Below are 17,757 nucleotides of genomic sequence, written 5' to 3'. Positions count from 1 at the left end.
TTTTTCTCAGTTTCTTCAATAATCACTTTCATTGAAAGATAACATGCAAGTCCCTGAAGGATTTTTGATTTGTTATAAATAAAGGAATTCAAAAGTAAAATGTTGCACTTCATAGTTTTGCAGAGTGCAGCACAGTTCTAGAAAGAAATGTAAATGAAAAAGCTCTGCTCTCTATGAGAAAGAAACATTATACTTTTATAACTGCCTCATGTAAAACAGGAATGTAACAGTACTAATGAAAAGTAAAAATTGCTTGTGGGTTTTGTGATTTGCTTAGAGGTAGGTGTTGCTGTCTTCTGACACTATAGTTGTAACCTACAGTTGTGCCTTACTGTGCCAGTGAGACTGCATCTTGTATTTATCAATCCATAAATAAACCTTCACTGTATAAACAAAAACCAAAGCCAAGCCATCCCCCAGCTCTTCCTGTAGGGCAACCAACTATCCTTTAATTACTGGATAAAGCTAAATACCAGTAAGAATGGGGCTAGCAGGTCTTACAGATCAGTTTCCTGTAACTGATCAGAGTATTATTTATTTTCAGAGTATTGATAATGCTTTATTCTGCTGGCAAACCAGTGCAAAACATGAGCTCCAGAAGAGGACACACAGGGCTCGTTTGTGACATTTGTTCCCACAAGCTCCCCCCTCAGATGTCAGATATTTTGGCTAATGTGCTTGAAGGTGAATACAAATGGTCTAACAGATGTACTGAAAAAAACCCAAAAACCAAACGCCATAACACAATCAATCAAAGAACAACCAACCTTCCTACAATGAAAAAAAGATTCTCAACTATCAAAATCTAACTTTGCCATTAGCAGAATGTCACATGTAAATAATTATCTTACTCAATATTCTGAAAACTATATAGTTTAAAACGTGGTAGACAGTAAGAGACCTGAGATCTTAAATTTGTTAAATTTAACTAAGCTGTACAGATACAAGCAGATTTCCACTAAAGTAGTATTTTTACCATACCTAGTTGCTTATAAAGGTCATCTTGAAGGTGAACATGATGGCAACTCAGAGATTAAGCTACTTAATATTTCATCTTTGTCTTTTGAAAAAGTAGTTGAAGGGATAGGGTTTTAAATAGAGATGATAGTCTATCCCTCCAGGCTACTGAGGGATAGTCTGTTTTCAAATCTGCAGCCATGAGTTTATATTGAGACTGGCTGGAGGCTTGACTGCCGAAATACATGGTGGCAAGCGGTTACCAGAGTACTGTGAAGACTAAAAAAGCAGAAATGGGTATCTGATTGATATCTAATCAGTACTGAAAGCTGTAGGCCCCTTGGCTTGGCAACAACTGGGAAAAGAAAAGAATCCAAATACAGGATTTGACTCATGAAGAGCAGGAGTAAAAATTACATTCTGTAACTGTACAATGAATATAAAAACCTGCTTTTGGTTCTTTGAATCTGGAGCTTTGGTTGTAAATAGAATGTGGGTATAATAGTGACGTTAGCAAAAGGGTTTCATTGCAGTCTGCTCTAAAACGTGACACGGCAGGAAGGCGTTGTATTAAATGTTTGAACACACGTGTTAAGATTTGGAGCTAAATGGTTTGTAGTAATCTGAGATGAATCATGGTGAGACGGGGGTGTTTCTCCAGAGTTTTCTGAATGGGTACGTACTCCTCTTCACACTCTTCAACGCATCCACCCATCAGCTTGAAGTGCAAAATTACCGCTGCTAAAAAAAAAAAAAAAAAGCGGATGACAAAAACCCGGCACCATGACTGAAGGCAGCACGGCTGAAGGCCGCCTTTCGGAGCACCCACCATGCTCGGTGAGCTCAGCAGGCGCTGCAGGGCCGCCGGAGCGGGGCCCTCCCCGCCCGGGTGAGCTCGGCCGGCCGCCCAGGCGGAGCGGCGCCTTTAAATGCCCCGGAGGTCCCCGGGGACTCGCCCCGGGCCCGTCCCGCTCGCGCCGCCCGAGCCAATCCCTTCCCTGAGCCTGCCCGGGGCCAATCCGAGCGGGCCGCCTGGGAGGCGGGAGGCCCGGGCCGTGATGGACGGCGCCGCTGGCCAATCGCCGCCAAGAGCGGAGGGCTGATGCACGGGCACGGCACCCAATAGGCTCGCGGTCGAGTGGGCGGGCCCGGGCGCAGCGAGCCCCCGCCGGGAGGCCGGGGAAGGAGGGGAAGATGGCGGAGTGAGGGGCGGAGGAGGCGGAGGGGCCGGGCCGGCCGCGGCCCCGCGGCCTCGGCCGCGCTCAGGTGAGTGCGGCGGGAGCGGCGGCCGCGTCCAGCCCGGAGCCTGGTGCCGGATCCCTGATTGGGCTGGGACCGAGCGCCCGCGCACCCTCCTCCCCGTCCCGCCCCGTGGCCGGGCTGGGCCCGCGCTCGGGCTCGCTCCCGCGGCGCCGGGCCGGAGCAGCGGGAGCGGCTGGCCGCCCTCGCCGCGCCGGCCCCGGGCGAGGAGCGCGCCGCTGTCCGTGTGGGGACGGACCGCAGCCGGAACCGGGCCGGTGCTGCCCGCTCGCCGCCCTGAAAAGTCTGAGCAACTTGGGCGCTGGGGACGAGGGCGTCCCGGCGCTCCGGGCTGCCGCAGAGGGCCGAGCGGGAGAGCCTGCTCCCCGCACGGCCATAGCCCGCAGCCCGCGGGGACAGCTGCGGCCGGCAGCCACCTGCGGGAGGGAAACCCAAATGTGACATCCGAACTGAGGCTTCGCATGTCTGGCTACGAGCACAGCGCCGAATGCTGCTACGCTGCTGTTATCGTTCTTATTCATGCGGTGTGTGGGCTGGATGAATTCTGCTAATCTGAATGGTTATATCCTTTTAGGATGTCTGTAGTGCTGATACAGGAGTGCACAAAAGGGATGGCTTCCTAGCTGTCTGACAAAACCAGAAGGTACAAAAATCTACCCTGCAAAACAAGTTCTATGGAAAGCGGAGAGATTATAGTGGAATTTGATTTAGCCTTATAAATTCATGTTAATAATAAGGTAAAAAGAATTTAAGACACCATGAGACATGTGAAGCTGTTGCTAAACGCACTGTCTCTTATTTCCAAGTTAGTAGCATGCAGGCCAGGTATGCCCTGAATTCTTCAAAATTGTCCGTGCTATTTTGTGCTAGAGAATGATACTTAGTTTAAATATGAAGAAAAAAAAAGGGGGGATCAACAGTTCTTACTGAAAGCAAAAGAATTAATGTCACTAGCATGAGATTCCTTGTGTTCTATATTTGATAGCAGTTCTTAAAATCTGGAGTTCGTCCTAGAATTGTGACCGCATTTTCAATCTGCGTGTCAGGTAAAAGAAATAAGTTCAAGTGGTTAAATGAGAAGCACAGCTTTAGATTTTGTGGAGACATGGTGTGTTAGCACACATGACCTAATAATGAGGTAGTTCTTTGTAACTGGTGAAATAACTCAAAAGAAATATAAGCATGTCTTATAATTAGTCCTGAAAGCAGGAGCTACTTAGGAGAAAAATTTCTTAAGGAACATTTTGCTGATTTTCGTGTGCAACATTACTCATGTAGTAACAGTAATAGCAGCTTAGGAGCAACATACTGTTAAGACACAGTATGCTGCTACTGATGAATATTCTTACTTATATGTATCTGTCATGAACTTTTAAAATATGCCAGGAGATTTGTCTTTGGCATACTACATATAAAGATAATTCTGTTTTATTATCATTAGAAGAATAATAAGCAATCAGCTTGCTTTTGTGTGAAATTGTACACTACTTTAGCAGTAAGAAATTAATATGGATTCATATTCTTAATTGCTTTCAATGCACAAGAGCTGTGAGAAGTAGTGTCTTAAAAATACCAGAATTTCCTGTTGCTCTGGTATATGTCAAATCAATATGCATTGCTTAACAATCTTGCCCACAGTGCTGTGAGTCTGCAGTGTGAAAATTTGCATGAACAAGCTATGCATCTCATGGTGATCATCTCTTATTCAGGGGTGTCAGAAGTCATGGGCCATGTTCATTCTTAAAAACTAAAACAGGAGCAGTGTTTGAAACCAGTCCTGACATGCCAGAGTTTGTGAGTGCGAGATGCAAAACCTGCACAGTCTTCAGAGGATTTAAAAAAAGAGGATTTTTGTAAAATAGAGTGTGGAAGAAGGGTTGTTTCTTTGCCTGAACAGTATTCTAGAACATATTCCTACATATTCCTACACATTCCATGTGTGTATCTTGGAATTGAGAGCTCATCTTTAAGCAGTTTTTCCTGTTTTCTCTGCTGTGGTACAAAGTACTGTTAAAATATTGTACCAACAGTGAAGTAGGTGTGCATTGGAAACCTGGTAAAAGAGGAAAGGGGTTTTATTTAAGAACACACAATGAAACAAAACATTAAGGTGGAGTGTGTATGATGCCTGAGATGTCTCTACAGCAGCAAGCACCACAGCAGCATGGATGCTGTGGATCCAACAGCGTGGCAGTCTGTTGGCAGGGGACGTCAGGTCTTTACTGTCTCCTGGCCTCTTTCTCAGCTGGCAACCATTCTAGGCTTCAGATGTGCCTTTGTGTACTCTTTTGGAGGGGACATTGCCCTGTGTCTCTACATTGTCCTGCCTCTGTGGGTTACCAGTGTTGTCTCCAGGTCTGGGTGTCTGCTGAAGTGTCAGGGGGTGTGAGCTGCTGACCTGGGTGCTGCTGACATAAGCCCCTTAGAGCCCAGCTCCTGCTCAGTGTTACATTTGGTGCCTCCACACTCAGGCACTCCTGTTCTTTCTCCACTCACACCAGTCTTAGGCTTTCTTTAACAAGTTCTCACCTTTGCCTTGTAGCTTGGTTTTAGATGCCTAGTTCAAGGTTGCCTAGAAAGCAAAAGGAGCATTAAATCAGCTAATTTTTTGTAGGACTGTAGGCTACTTCCTATTGTATTTGTGTTTGTAATTTAAGCGTTTGTCGATGTCCACTTTGCAGGTTACATTTTGCAGTTTTTAAGCCATAGGGAAAACAGTAGTGGATTTGTGTAGGACTAATTTTGCTTTCCATATCTCCATAGTTCTCCACTATACTTTGAATTTTTTGTGTTTTGGTCTTTCTGTACTAACCTGTTTCTAGATTTTTCCTTCCTTACTTCCTCATTCTTCTCAGGCTCCAGGCAAGAGAAGAGGAATAATCTTCTGAGTCCTTTTAGTTCTGCTCATTTCCTGGAGGATTTGTGTCAGTGTAAGAGTCAAAGATAGTATTTTGGAAAGCCAGATATGATGGATCTCAGTTTTTGTTGTACCTTAAAACAGAGCATGGAGGGTGGAGTGAAAGTTGGTTGCATAGCTCTTTACTATTATATTAATATAGTCTCCAATTCCAGTGGAGATTATTCCATTCCACTCCAATTCCATTCTGATTATGTCTTTTGTGGGTTTTTTTTTTTGCCATACTGGTGGATTGGTAATAGAGTATGTTAATATATATAAGAAGACAAATATTGCAGTTTTGCTGGTAAATTTATTTGTGAGACACTCCTTCATCTCTTTTTGGCTTTGGAATTCTTGAAGTTACTGAACTTCTTTGATACAGGCACCTATCTGAATGTGAGATTTAAAGTTCATGGAATCTAATCTTTAGTTATGGTAGAGCAAAAGAAATTAATGGGCAATAGGTCAAGACTTAATGAAAATAATACATTCTGAATTTTTAACAAAGAAGGAGTCATGTAGGCAGTGTTGAGCTTTCACAGTTATTTCTTGCTCCACATCAGTTGATTGTACGTTCAGTACAGTATGAAACAAGAAAAATGGCATTTTTTTTGTAATGTCCACTAGCTTTTATCTGAAGAGTTGATAGTGTCACCATCAGTCTCAGTGCCTGCTCATTTTCAATAATTTTGGTATATATCCAGTTTTATTTGCAAGTTCTGTTGGACTACTGTGAACTCTGCTCACGTAATTGATGAAAGTCAGCTAGAGAGTGTATCAAGCAGAGTAGTTAAAAACTGGGGCATTCAAAGTCAGTGAACTTGTTAAAATTAAAAAAGTAGGTTAAAGCTAACTGAATTTCAGTGTTGGATGGACCATTCCTTTGCTTCAGTTGCTTTAAACGTCACCAGCTGCTTTCTTTTTTAATAAAACTTACTTTAGTGTTTAATGTTTTAAACACATTTTAGTGTTTAGTTTAGTTAATTCATAGTCTTAGTGAAAGAAGACCTAGCTTTTCAAAGATTGGATTGGTTTCTATTATGACAAGGCAGTTTGGGATTATTACCAATTAATTACTAATCCTGGTAACTGTTCCTTTTCAAGTTAATTCTTTTGTGAAGCATTTGCTGTTTCTTAATGTCTCAAAATCACATAGTGGTTGGCTGGTGGTTGAGGGAAAATTTGAGTAGGAAGGGTCAGAACTGACAACATGGGAAGGAAGTAACTACTATGAAATAGGGATTGTCTGATGGCTGGGGATTTTCTGAAGGTCCAGGTGCATGGTGCTTGTAGAAATGCTGTGTTGTACAGGAGTGTGGAAGCTAATAATACTTTGCTGAGGAATTTTGAATAATTTAGGTTCTGTATGATGAGATAGTTCTGCTTCTAGCAGTCCATTATTCTTCCAGTGAGGTTGTCAGCTCAGCATCCTCACTACGGTAGTTTGTTATTAATGTGAAAGAGTTTCTTGCCTTAGTGGAGACTGATTATGTGTCCATCTCAGTTCCCATGAAACTTAAACGTGTGCCTCCAGTTATTTAAAGTTTGTGTGTCCTGGCTCTTCCGCACTTGGGCCCAGTTCTCTTGATTTAAACTAAAAGAGGGGGTATATCTGGTAATTTGAAAAATAACATCAGAATGTTTTATGTAGGAAGCCTAAGAATGTTACCTGGTTCATGGAAGGTACAGCTAATCTTTTGTGTCTTGTGCAGATAATCACGTATGATCTGAGCTGCTTCCTAGATGCAAATTTAATTTTGTTTGTTCATCTCTTTCTTTCTAAGCTCACTGAAGAGGATGTGGAATATTCAAAAATAATGGTGAGTACAATTGGGAGGTTATTTAGGTTCTAAATGTAAGGTACTAAACCAAGTTTTTCAGCTGATTTAGTTCCCTTTTCCCTGACCAAAGAAATCTGTCATTGAGATTATAATTTTTTGTAGTGTGCTTTCAGAGAACTGGAATGTTGCCACAGTGTCAGATTTCAGCTTGGGCTTCACCTTAAAGGAACATTGATTTGACTATTATATATTCTAACAAGACTAAATGCCTTGAAAGTTATAAAATCCCAGTCCTGTGATGTCGTCTGCTCTGCTAAGACAAACCGTATTAATTTGGAATAGTTATCTTAAAAGTGTTATTTGTTAAATGATAGGATTGGAAGGATGATAAAATAACCAAATGTAAATTATCAAATAGAAACAAGTACATTCAGAATTTCTAAGATTATAATAAACTTCTGTAGTTTTGATTTATTTTTTCCCAGTGAATGAAATAAAGATATGATAGTTAAGGTGTGCAGCAAAGGGCTGTATTCTGTTCCCAGCTCTGTCACAAACTTTTGGCATGTTTTATTGCAGCTCTCCAGGTCTGTTTTTCCACATCTTCATAAGAATAAGACTTTCCCAACAGTCTGAGTGTCGATGATCAACAATGATCAGCTGAAATATTTGAGTGACTCAAGAGAGATATCGATAGTGACATGTACTATATTTCCATTTTCACGGTCTACTCACTGCTTCTAATGTAGGAGCTGAAAATTGTCACTGGAAGACTATTTCTGGACTTGATCAATGGAATGGTTAAGAGGTAATTAAAATGAGAATACAGACAGGGAAAAGAGAGGAAGAGGTTAGTTGTTCTCATGTTCTTGTATATGAGAAAGAGAAAAAAAAGGGGGGGAAAAAATCTATTTTGGATCTCTTACTTTAGCACAAGAAAATGGTAATAAACATTCTGGCAATAGTGATGCAGGAGTGCACCCAGATACCTTCCAACTTAATGCAAAAATATCAGTCTTAACAGCTGCTGTAACTAGGTGGTACCAGGTGAGTATCACTGGTGGAAGGCCAGGAGATCTGAAAAGATGAGTTATTGGAATTTGTCTATGCTGTGGATAAGTGGGGAGAAATGAGTAAAAATAAGAAGCTAATGTATGTGATCTTAAAACCTGTTGTAAGTGCTCTTTTCCTCTCCAGCACTGACAGTGTCATAATTAGTTGGGTGGTAGTTTATGATGTCTCTTTGAGCTGTGACCTGCTAGAGCAGAGCACATACACTCTGTGCCATGTGCACTCTGCTGCTGCCTCGTCATTGTCATCTCTGTGTTGGAGACATGGCTGAAGCCCCACAGCTAATTAACAGTGGTGTATTTTTAGCTGCATTGCTTCTGAGTAAGTGTACAGTTCAGCATTTCTGAAGTGTTTCCTTAGCCAGCTTGTGGACATCTAAAGATAGATACAGAATCTTACAGACCAAGGGATTATTGCAGTTTGAGAAACCAGATGATTATATCCATTAGAGTCAGGCTTTTAAAGTAGTGAACTGGTGGGCATTTTAATGTTGAATGTATTTTATTCTGATTCCTAAACTACCTTTCCTGTGTTTTTAATTTGGAATTCCAGATCCTCTCCTAAGAAGGTGGTCCTCTTACTTGCTCAAAGGCTATGAAATGTGGATATTTCTCTTCTAGCAAGCAAAACCCATCCTTCATTTCCATGGAGCTGAATGAACAAAGATCTGTCCACTTCTGTTTGAATCATCTCACCAGACATTTGATTCACCAGATGACTTCCCCCACAGAAGTAGCCCACTGTTTTATCCAAACTCAGAAGCAGAGTAACAGAAATCGGGATTTGTTTTCCTGAAAAAATGTCTTCTGTGCCAGCTCTTCATTCAGCTTTCTGCATTCCGTTTTAAAACGAAAAATACTTTGTAATGAGATGCAAGCAGAAGCTGGTGTTTTTTGCTGGTATTTCCTTCTTAATTTTAGGAAGGTTAAGTACTTTGCTGTGTCAAATTGGAATTCCTAGCAGATAAAATGCATTGCTGTGTCAGACTGACCTGATATACATGAAAAGTTGCAGCAGGAAAACCAGAATGTTTTCTGCTCTGACACGAGGAAGAAACTTACCAAACAACTAGGGGCATCTCATACAGGTATTTTCTAGTCCAGGTCCCAGGCTTGACTTTGTAGATAGGTGTGAACTTACATAACGCAGCTAATGCACAAGAACAAATACAGAATCACCTTGTCCATACTATGTATCCCAGGCTGTGATCAAAATGTATATTTGCATGTGTGAACCTCTGTAAGTGCAGGATATGAAGAGCTTTCACCTGAAGAAGAAATTACTCTGCATAATTTCATTTTTAGCAAAGAAAAAAGAAGCTTTGAAGGCCTCTGGGGTAACAGGATAATGACTAGGCTTGCATTAAATCATTACCTTCCTCAGGCTTTTAATGAATCCTTAGCATCAAAAGGAGCAAGACCATTCTACAGTAGAAGAGAAGGGCAGAACATCTTTCTTTATATAGAAATTAACTTCTGATGGGATGGAAGAGACCAGAGCTGTAAAGTTGCAGTTTCTCTACCTGGCTTCCTCGACACAATTTCAGCTTTTCCTACTGCTGATGAAATCTCATTTTTTGATTCTTTCATGCCTGAGAGGACCTGTGTGTTTCCTCCATCTAGGTAGAAATAGGCCCAAGAAAATGGAATGTTAGCCACGTAAGAGGGATGAGTTGAGAGCAGAAATACCTAGTTCAGTCCTTTTTCTGGCTCTTCTTATTCCTTCCCAAACTAAGGCACAATCTGGTTGTTCTCATGTTTACACAAGATTCTTTGTCTATGTAATTTGTGATTATATAGGATTTTTTCTGTCGTTCTGGGATGGGAGCATATATTGTTTACATGCTCCCTACTATGGGATTATCTATAACAAGTAAGATTTTTGGCAAAAAACTACCAGAACTGGGATATGTATTATATTCCACCTCAAATCTGAAACTCTTTTTAGTGCACCTTATTCCAAGCTTGTGATTTAAAAATGTGGCTTGCTAGCTTAAAGTATGTGAGATACTAAAATGGTTGGGGAAGTGTTCTAGATTTCTTGTTCTGTTTTTCCTTTTAGAAAACTGCTGGAGAGAGCCAGACAGCCTGAAAATGGCTGAAAAAGCAAACAATTGAAATCCTTCTTAAATCTTGGTGATTGATTGCCAGGGCAGCATTCTAGTATGAAAAATGTAGTGACATTTTATGGGACCAAGTTCCATAGCAGAGTGAGGACAAGTGTTGATGTTGATCCTAATTGTCCAAGTCATGTCTGTGTTTAGACTTGTTTTGTAACAATAGGATTTAATGACAGCTTTACCCATTTTGTGTTTCCATGAAGCAAAGAACAGACACGTAAGCTTAAGAGTGGCGGGCAGGACGCTGCCTATCAAAATAATGCCAACTTCAATGAGCAGAGAGGTGCTCTAAAATTGTGTGTAACATTGTGGTGAGCTGTGTGATAAGAGTTAACATTGAGCTTGATGAGGCAACCACCAGCTTGGCCTGACTTTGCTGAATATGGTCTGAGCTTTCTGGCATTGGAGGCAACTAGAAAAGCACACTTTATTTTAGGGCCTCCTTATGTTGAAGTCAATAGGATTTAATGGAGATGTCTGTAGAAGCAGGATCCATCTCTAAGTGATGGAAAATACTGTCAATATCATAGGATTACAGTGGTTGGGAAGTATGTGGTATAAGAAATGTCTGATTTTAGATCTGGGAATTTTCTTCTGCCCATACTTTACCCGTCTGATGTTAGAGATAGCAGTTGTTTCTTGCACAGCTTGATGACAAAATACTTGGGGGCAGGAAGGTATTTTTGTTTTCTGTGGACATGTACAAAAATTGCAAATTTGCCTGACTAGAGAGTTGATAATCTAAGCTCCTTAAACTCAATATTTTGTAACCTGGCATTGTAACAAAAAAAGTAGAATTACTGATTTTTTTCCTAACTCCTGTTCATGGCAGTGTAGCAGCATTAGTTTTTGAGTTTAATTTTAGAACATCAGGATTTTATTAGATTAAGGATCTGATCTGTGGCTTTCACAGAAGTAATATTCCAATAGTGCATGCCCAGAAGACCCCCTTTTGCTGTACCTTCCTGGCCAGCACCTTTAAAGAGCTGCTGTGTTTGGAAATGCTGCTTCATCTGACTCACTCTTCCTTGCTCCGCTTTTTCTTTGTGTTGGTTGGAAATCTTCCCATGTGAAAGATTACAAAAACAAGGGGCATGTGCAATAGCTCATATATATATATATACATATATATATTTTAATACTTGTGGACAAAATGATGTTACAAGTTGTTTGAAAACAACAAAATCACCAATGTCTTCCATTTTGAGATGTGTATAGTTCCATAAGCATTAGTGCTTTGTAGCAAACTGTAGTGCCATGTTAGGACCAGTGCATGAGCCTAGTAGTATTTTTACAATTTCTGAGTGACAAATTTATTAGTAAACAGTGATGATAATGTAATTAACACTAGAAAGGATACAATAGGAATGTCACAAACATGGTCTAAACATGCAGTATCCTCCCTTTGACAATGGCAATGCTATCCTTAGAAATGGAACTCATTCACTTAATGGGCTTCATAGAATCATAGTTGACTTTTTGATATTTGTCTGTCTGTCCAACTGCAGTAGTAAGCTAGAGTATGCAAGTATCCGTAATTCTCATCCCTATCGGTGTGATTCTTTTCTTTTAAATATTTGTTGGTGTTTTCTTCCATTTTCAATTTTATTGAACCATCTATTACTCATCCTGTGATATACTCACAAAAGTATGAATATGCTAAGGAGTTTGTGTGCATTCTGTACACATCTCTTACCTTCAGATAATTTACAAAGTCTGTTAAGTAATCTTGTCTTTTTTTCACATCTAACTTTATTATAGCTAGCAAAACATTATCCTCATTGTGTGGTAAGTTAATAGTTGCAAAATGTGATGTGCTAATTATGCATAGAAGACTTCCCTCCATTACTGCAGGAATGGGGAACCTTTTTTGGCTGAAATCCTATTGAATCTTAAAATAACTTTGGTGGATCCTGCATTTACATACATCTTAATAAGAGAGAATACGTTAAGGTCAGAGGCTGTTGGAAAACGATGTTGCAGGCTGTGTCTGTGCAGCAGGCTGTCTCTAGCCAATGGATCAGAGATTCCCCACCCCTGTATTATTGAGAATTCAGTTTTGCTTTCCAGCTCTAAGCTCAGTTTTAATGATTTCTGTCTCTCCCTCTGCTTTTTTCAGAAGGAAAGTTTAGACCAGGGAAGTGAAATTGATTTAGCACTCAATGGACAGCTTGGACTGGTCAAATAGGAGACTGGTATGATTCTGAGATGTGCATTGCTCTGTGGATGGCATCCTCTGATTTCCTAGGAATAAGTCTTTTATTTGATGCCAGTGCTGCTCTTCACCCATTTCTCTCTTTCAGCTTAGAGAGGATACTGCATCTTTTTTTCCTGAGACCTGCCTGTAAATGGCCATTAGGGGGAGGGAGGGAATGGGTAGCTTGGTTTTGTAATTTTGGTACGATATATCTTTAAAGTAATTAATCAAGAAGCATGTATTTCCGTGCAATGACAGTAATCCAGGCAGAGTTAATGTATGTAACAGGGAAAAAAAAACCCCAACAAAACCAACCAAACAACCCTCTGCATCTAATGAATTTCTGAGAAAATTGGACAGGTGGGCCATTTACAGCAGAGCTCTGGGGGACCTGTGCTAAGAGTCAGGTTCAATTCTAAATGGACATAGCTGTACCATTGAATAAAGTAGTTTAGTGCTTGGGAGAATCAATTGAAAAATACCTCTGAAACTGGAATGCAAAATAGCACAGTATGTAGGGGGAAGAATCCCTGATGCAAACAAAGCCATAAGATGATTTAATAAGAAAATAGAACTTTAGTAGCAATAACTGTTTTGCATGTGATAGTAAATAACTTGCATTAGCAAGACTGTACAGTAGAGTAAGTGGGTAATAACCAAATAAGTTTGTGGCGCTCTGTGCTGCAGGGAGTTGTGTGAAGAGTCTTCCTGAGAAGAAGGGTGAATTCTTCTTATGTTCCTCTCATTGGAGGGAATTTGGCACTTGAATACTAAGTTAATGAACTTGATACGTATATTAAAAAAAGAAAAGAAAAATTAGCTTTGCCACATGTCTGAAGCACTGTCAGTGAGTGCTGGGGGGAGGGCAGACAGTTCTCTTTGAAAGGATAGCTGTAGTTTTTCTTTCTCTGTAGCCTAGCACTTGCTCTATTTCTCTGAGAAACTAAACTTTTCCAAATACTGTACTGTGAAGAGAACCTGATTCTAAAGTGAGAAGTTCTTTGTGATGGGAAGTGATTTTTGTTTTCTTTCATTATAAAGACCAATCTGAGGTAGTCTTTAAATAAAAAACCCCAAAACATTAGAGAGCGCTTGACCCTCAAAACATTTGTGCATGCCAAGCACAACTGTAGAGTCTAAAGATGCCACAGCAGAAAATAATTTCAGCTTTGCTAAACACTGTTGCAGACCATAATTGATTTCAGTTGATGCCTGAAGTTTTGCAGGGGAAAGTACTGTGAAGCCTCTGGTAACACAGAGGGTTATTGATTTTCACCTGTAGATCTGCATCCAGAAAATTATTTGCTATGAAAGGGTTGCATAGAAGAGCCACAGGAGTTCTAAACTGTTCCTAGTTGGCACTTTTCAGTGTAGGTATCTCATCAAAGACACAGTGAGCCCCAACATATAGTAGTGTATTCTGAACATAATCAGAGGTTTAGATCAGTCTGGCTGCATTTCTTCTGGAAAGCTGAAGTAATTTAGACTGTAAGCTTCCAGCTTAATGGAGGCTTCTTGCCTCCATTAAAGCGTGGGGGTGAAGCACTTTGGCTCTTCATAAATAGATAGTGGAACTGTGAGGGCTATGAGCATTTTTGCAGTATAAAGTAACAGGATAAACATGAGACTGTCTAAATTAAGTGTTGGCTAACATGTAATATGCTTATGAAAACTAATTGATCTGAAAGATTATAATCAGCTTAAATTCCAGCTATTGATTTTTTGATAAAATTGGAAGCTCGCCATAGGGGACCTTCATTTGATTGCTCTCTGATTAGAGAAATTATGAAATTATGTGGTCTGTGATTGACAAATACATTTACATAATAATGAAATTGTAATGAAAACAAAGTCACATTCATGCTTCAGAAGTATCAACTTTGTGGCTGAACAGAATTCTTCAAGGGTATATCCACTCAGAACGGAGGGGAGGAAATAAAAGACTCACATAGCCAGGCAAGCTATCTACATATACTTCCCAGTTCAGGCTTTTAATAAGGATCTGAATTCTGTGGGCTGCTAGACTAGGAATTACTATTCACAGCAACAAAAGGAATCCCTTTGCCTTTCAGCTCTTGTACTGTGACATGACTTTTGCTTCAACCTCCTTGATTTAACAGCTTCTAAACTGAAGTGGAAGTGTCAGGTGCTACCACTCTTGGGTGTGCTATATCAAAAGGTGTAATGACCAGTATGGACATACCTCCTAAGCAGTACTAAACCCAGATGATACAAATATGTTCTCTTTGTATATCCAGTAGTGCTGCTGCAGAAGGTCTAGCCACTACTTGTGTTGGGAAATGTACCTTCTGAAACTGAGGGTATTTGTCAAATTTATGAGAAAGAAGAAAGTCTTGCAAAGACTTCTTGATAGTAAGTGGGAACAAATTGTACTGAGCTTGAGGATACTGACACTTTACATGAGGATTACATTGTCAAGAACTGGCAGTCTGGCTTTTTGGGGGGCAGAAAAGGAAAAAATATTGAAGATAGAACTATTTTTGGTGTATAACAAATCTTAGAAATCACTGCTTCTTGCATCCTTAGGAAACTGACTGGTCTTCCTCCAAAACTAATAATCCTGCTTGCTGATCAGGTACAGAGCTGCAAAATGACAATTCAAGTTAGATTCCACTGGATTTCTTTCATGGAACGATCCAGCATTTTGTCCCTGTAGCACTTTGACTGGCACACAAAAGCCAACAGTTGAATCAGGGTGTCTTGTTCAACAGTGCACAGCACTAACCATGGATTCTGATGTCTGTTCCCTTTCAATCTCTACACTTCCTCCTGCATTTTAGAGAAAGTGTCAGTGTTCGTGATGTCAGCAGAGCATGTTTCTGTCTCTGAGCCTGTGTACCGGGTTATAATATAGACAAACTCCCAAGACTTTTACCCCATCTAAAGTTAAAGGTAGAAGGTACCTTTCTGTTCAGTGTGTCCTATGTAAATCCTGTCTGCTTCTCTCCACTTCCCCTCCAAATGAGTGTGTTTGCAGGTCAAATAAAAGGCAGGTAGTTTGCAATGCCTTTGGCATGAAGAACTGCATGGAGAAACTGAAGGAAAGCGGCACAGGCCCACAAACCAAATCTTAGAGCTAGTATTCTAATTATGCATGATTCAAAATGTCTAGTGTAATGTAGTTATTACCAGTAAATTGAGATATGCATTTATACATAATGAAGCAATAGGAATTAATATACCAATAGCTTGAACTTCCTGCTTTGATTCTCAAATTTTGGGTTTTTTTAGAGAATGTGCTGCCTCTGTAGAGAAGGGGGCAGAATGTATAGATAGGGACAGAAGCATGGCACCAAAACTGTAAATCAGGAACTGGGGTCAGCAGAACTCGCCTTTATAACCTCTAGTCTGGTTCATATCACTGTCCTGAGCATGTAAAAAGCAGGGCATGAACTAAGCATGTTTAGAGGCGAGAGGAGGTTTCTCACCTGCTGCAGCTGTAGCAAGGAAAAGGGTGCAGAGTTTCTTACATGGTGCAGGGGAGCGACTGGTGGGAAGGAAAAAAACCAAACCCACAAAAAAATCACCCCAAAACCCAAGCTGACAAATGAGTAACAGAAACCACAGACTCAAATTGAGTGTAGTATTTGCCAGACAGTAGGTAATAAACTTGAGTGTGGTGAGAGAAATTATTTGGAGAATACTGAAATTAATAAGCACAGTACATATTTTTCAGGTGTTGAATAGCTTTTTAAGAGACAGTATTTTCAGGTAACTCTAGCCACATAGGCAGCTGTACTGAAGCATACTGGTACTAGCCAGCAATAATGGCATCTGCAGGAATGAACCTGAAAATACTGGTAATCTTGTATATTTTTTAAGTTCTTTAAAGAGATTTTTAAAAACAGAAAATGAGATTTAATCACTGAAGGTCTTTATCTGCTGCAACAGAGGTTGCAATTGTCTTTTTTTCTTTATGTCACTTACTAGATAAAAGGGAATTTGGGTGCCATCTTTCTGTAAACTCTTAGTGTGTTCTCTGTAATTCAAGTCTCTTAGTGGATAATGCAGTCAATTTCTGCCAGCAGTTTGAAAGTAAGAGAATGTGTGGCATAGCCTACATCACCAATACTTTTCCAAGTTTAAACTTGTAATTAAACATACAGAATACTGGCTTGTAATTGCAGAATTCCATACTTGTAGCTTAGCTTAATTTTGTAAGTGGGCTTAACTTGTGCAGAACACTTCTCCATGTACAGAGGCTCAGTCCTCTCTCTTAAGCAGAAAGTGTCTTGGAAGAAAAGGTGTGTCAAGTTAACTCCTGTTCATACTTCATAGCCAGCCATTCATAAAGCACTGTGTTTTGGGTTTAGAATGGGAATTGTGGTTTTACCCATGAATGCTCTTTTTAAATATGTAAGGATTGCCAAATGGAGATATGAATATTATAAGAGAAGGTAACTATTCCATGGTATCACAAGTAGGACTGAATGAAAGTCTTTGAGCCAGCTTCTTCAAGAAACAAGAAAATTTCTAAGGCAAAGTTACCCCAGTGGTTAACCATGGTCATTTTTAATTCTTTAGAACACTATGCATGGTTTTAAGGTCTGTTAAATACTGTAATGAGTAAGCCATTGTATCCTTTGTATTTCCCTTCAGTATAACTTGGGGAATAAGCTACTTCAGGATATCAGTGAAGTTATTTTCCTTTTGAAAAAATATAACAGCAAAGGAAAAGTATTAGGTATAAATTCCTAAAAATTACCTTAGTACTTAATAGGCTAAAGAGTACTTATACTGAACTTCTGATAGCATTCTTGCATGGATTAGTGGAGGAAATTATTGGTGTGACTACAAACTATGTACTCCCATTGCACACGTTTTACATGGTAACAGTGAAAGAATGTCTCCCTGCAAATTCTGTTTTTCTCCAAAAGGCAGCTTGCTTTTATATCTATGCATCTTTGAGGATTTCAAGATAAGATTTTATTATTTTGACACTGTAAAGAGGAACTGTTTAAAAATGAACCTGGAAACTCTGCACCTGTATACAAACTTTTTTAGCAATAAAGCAGCACAGGCTGAGAATGCACTAAAACTGGATGTGTCATCTGTTCAGAAGACAAATTAACCAAATTACTGTACATTCCACTCCACTTCTGAGGTCTACTTGCTGTAGCTTTGTCAAAACTTAACAACTCGAGCTTTCTCTCCTTTATGCTGGATATCTGCTTTGGGGGCAGCAGACTTCAGGCACAAGAGCTTCTGACTTAAACAGCAGCTAAACAAAAATTGTTATTCCACTCATTCTAAGATGCATAACTTCAGTCTCTTCAAGGGGTGTTTCAGAGAGTAGCAGAAACTCTCTGCTTCTTGTATTGCTTGCCTAAAAGTAACGAGACCCCTCAGAAGATTGTTTTATGGACGTATTGTTTATTGTTTTGGTGACTGTGCTTCCAAAAAGTTTCTTCTGTGGTTGGTGGAGGTCCTCCCAATTTCAAAGATTACAGAA

At 40.1% G+C, this 17,757-nt stretch overlaps 1 protein-coding gene across 1 annotated transcript; it reads left to right on the top strand.

Moving 5' to 3' along the window:
* The first annotated feature begins 1,787 nt into the window (after positions 1–1,787).
* Positions 1,788–17,343, top strand: LOC135302315 (cuticle collagen 2-like). Its single transcript, XM_064422685.1, has 5 exons — positions 1,788–1,846; positions 2,084–2,741; positions 6,901–6,936; positions 7,477–7,705; positions 8,521–17,343. The coding sequence occupies exons 1-4, from the start codon at positions 1,788–1,790 to the stop codon at positions 7,531–7,533; spliced, it is 810 nt and encodes a 269-aa protein (XP_064278755.1). The 3' UTR covers positions 7,534–7,705; positions 8,521–17,343.
* Positions 17,344–17,757: the final 414 nt, after the last annotated feature.

This window comes from Passer domesticus, chromosome 6 (genome assembly GCF_036417665.1).
Source record: "Passer domesticus isolate bPasDom1 chromosome 6, bPasDom1.hap1, whole genome shotgun sequence".
NCBI classification, from domain to species: Eukaryota; Metazoa; Chordata; class Aves; order Passeriformes; family Passeridae; genus Passer; species Passer domesticus.
This window is presented reverse-complemented; position numbering and strand designations above follow the sequence as displayed.

Coding starts and splice junctions, on each gene's coding strand:
- LOC135302315 (XM_064422685.1), top strand. CDS start 1,788: ATGCTCGGTGAGCTCAGCAGGCGCTGCAGGGCCGCCGGAGCGGGGCCC. Junction 1,847..2,083: donor GCGGGGCCCTCCCCGCCCGG/GTGAGCTCGGCC, acceptor GGCACCCAATAG/GCTCGCGGTCGAGTGGGCGG. Junction 2,742..6,900: donor TTATCGTTCTTATTCATGCG/GTGTGTGGGCTG, acceptor TTTCTTTCTAAG/CTCACTGAAGAGGATGTGGA.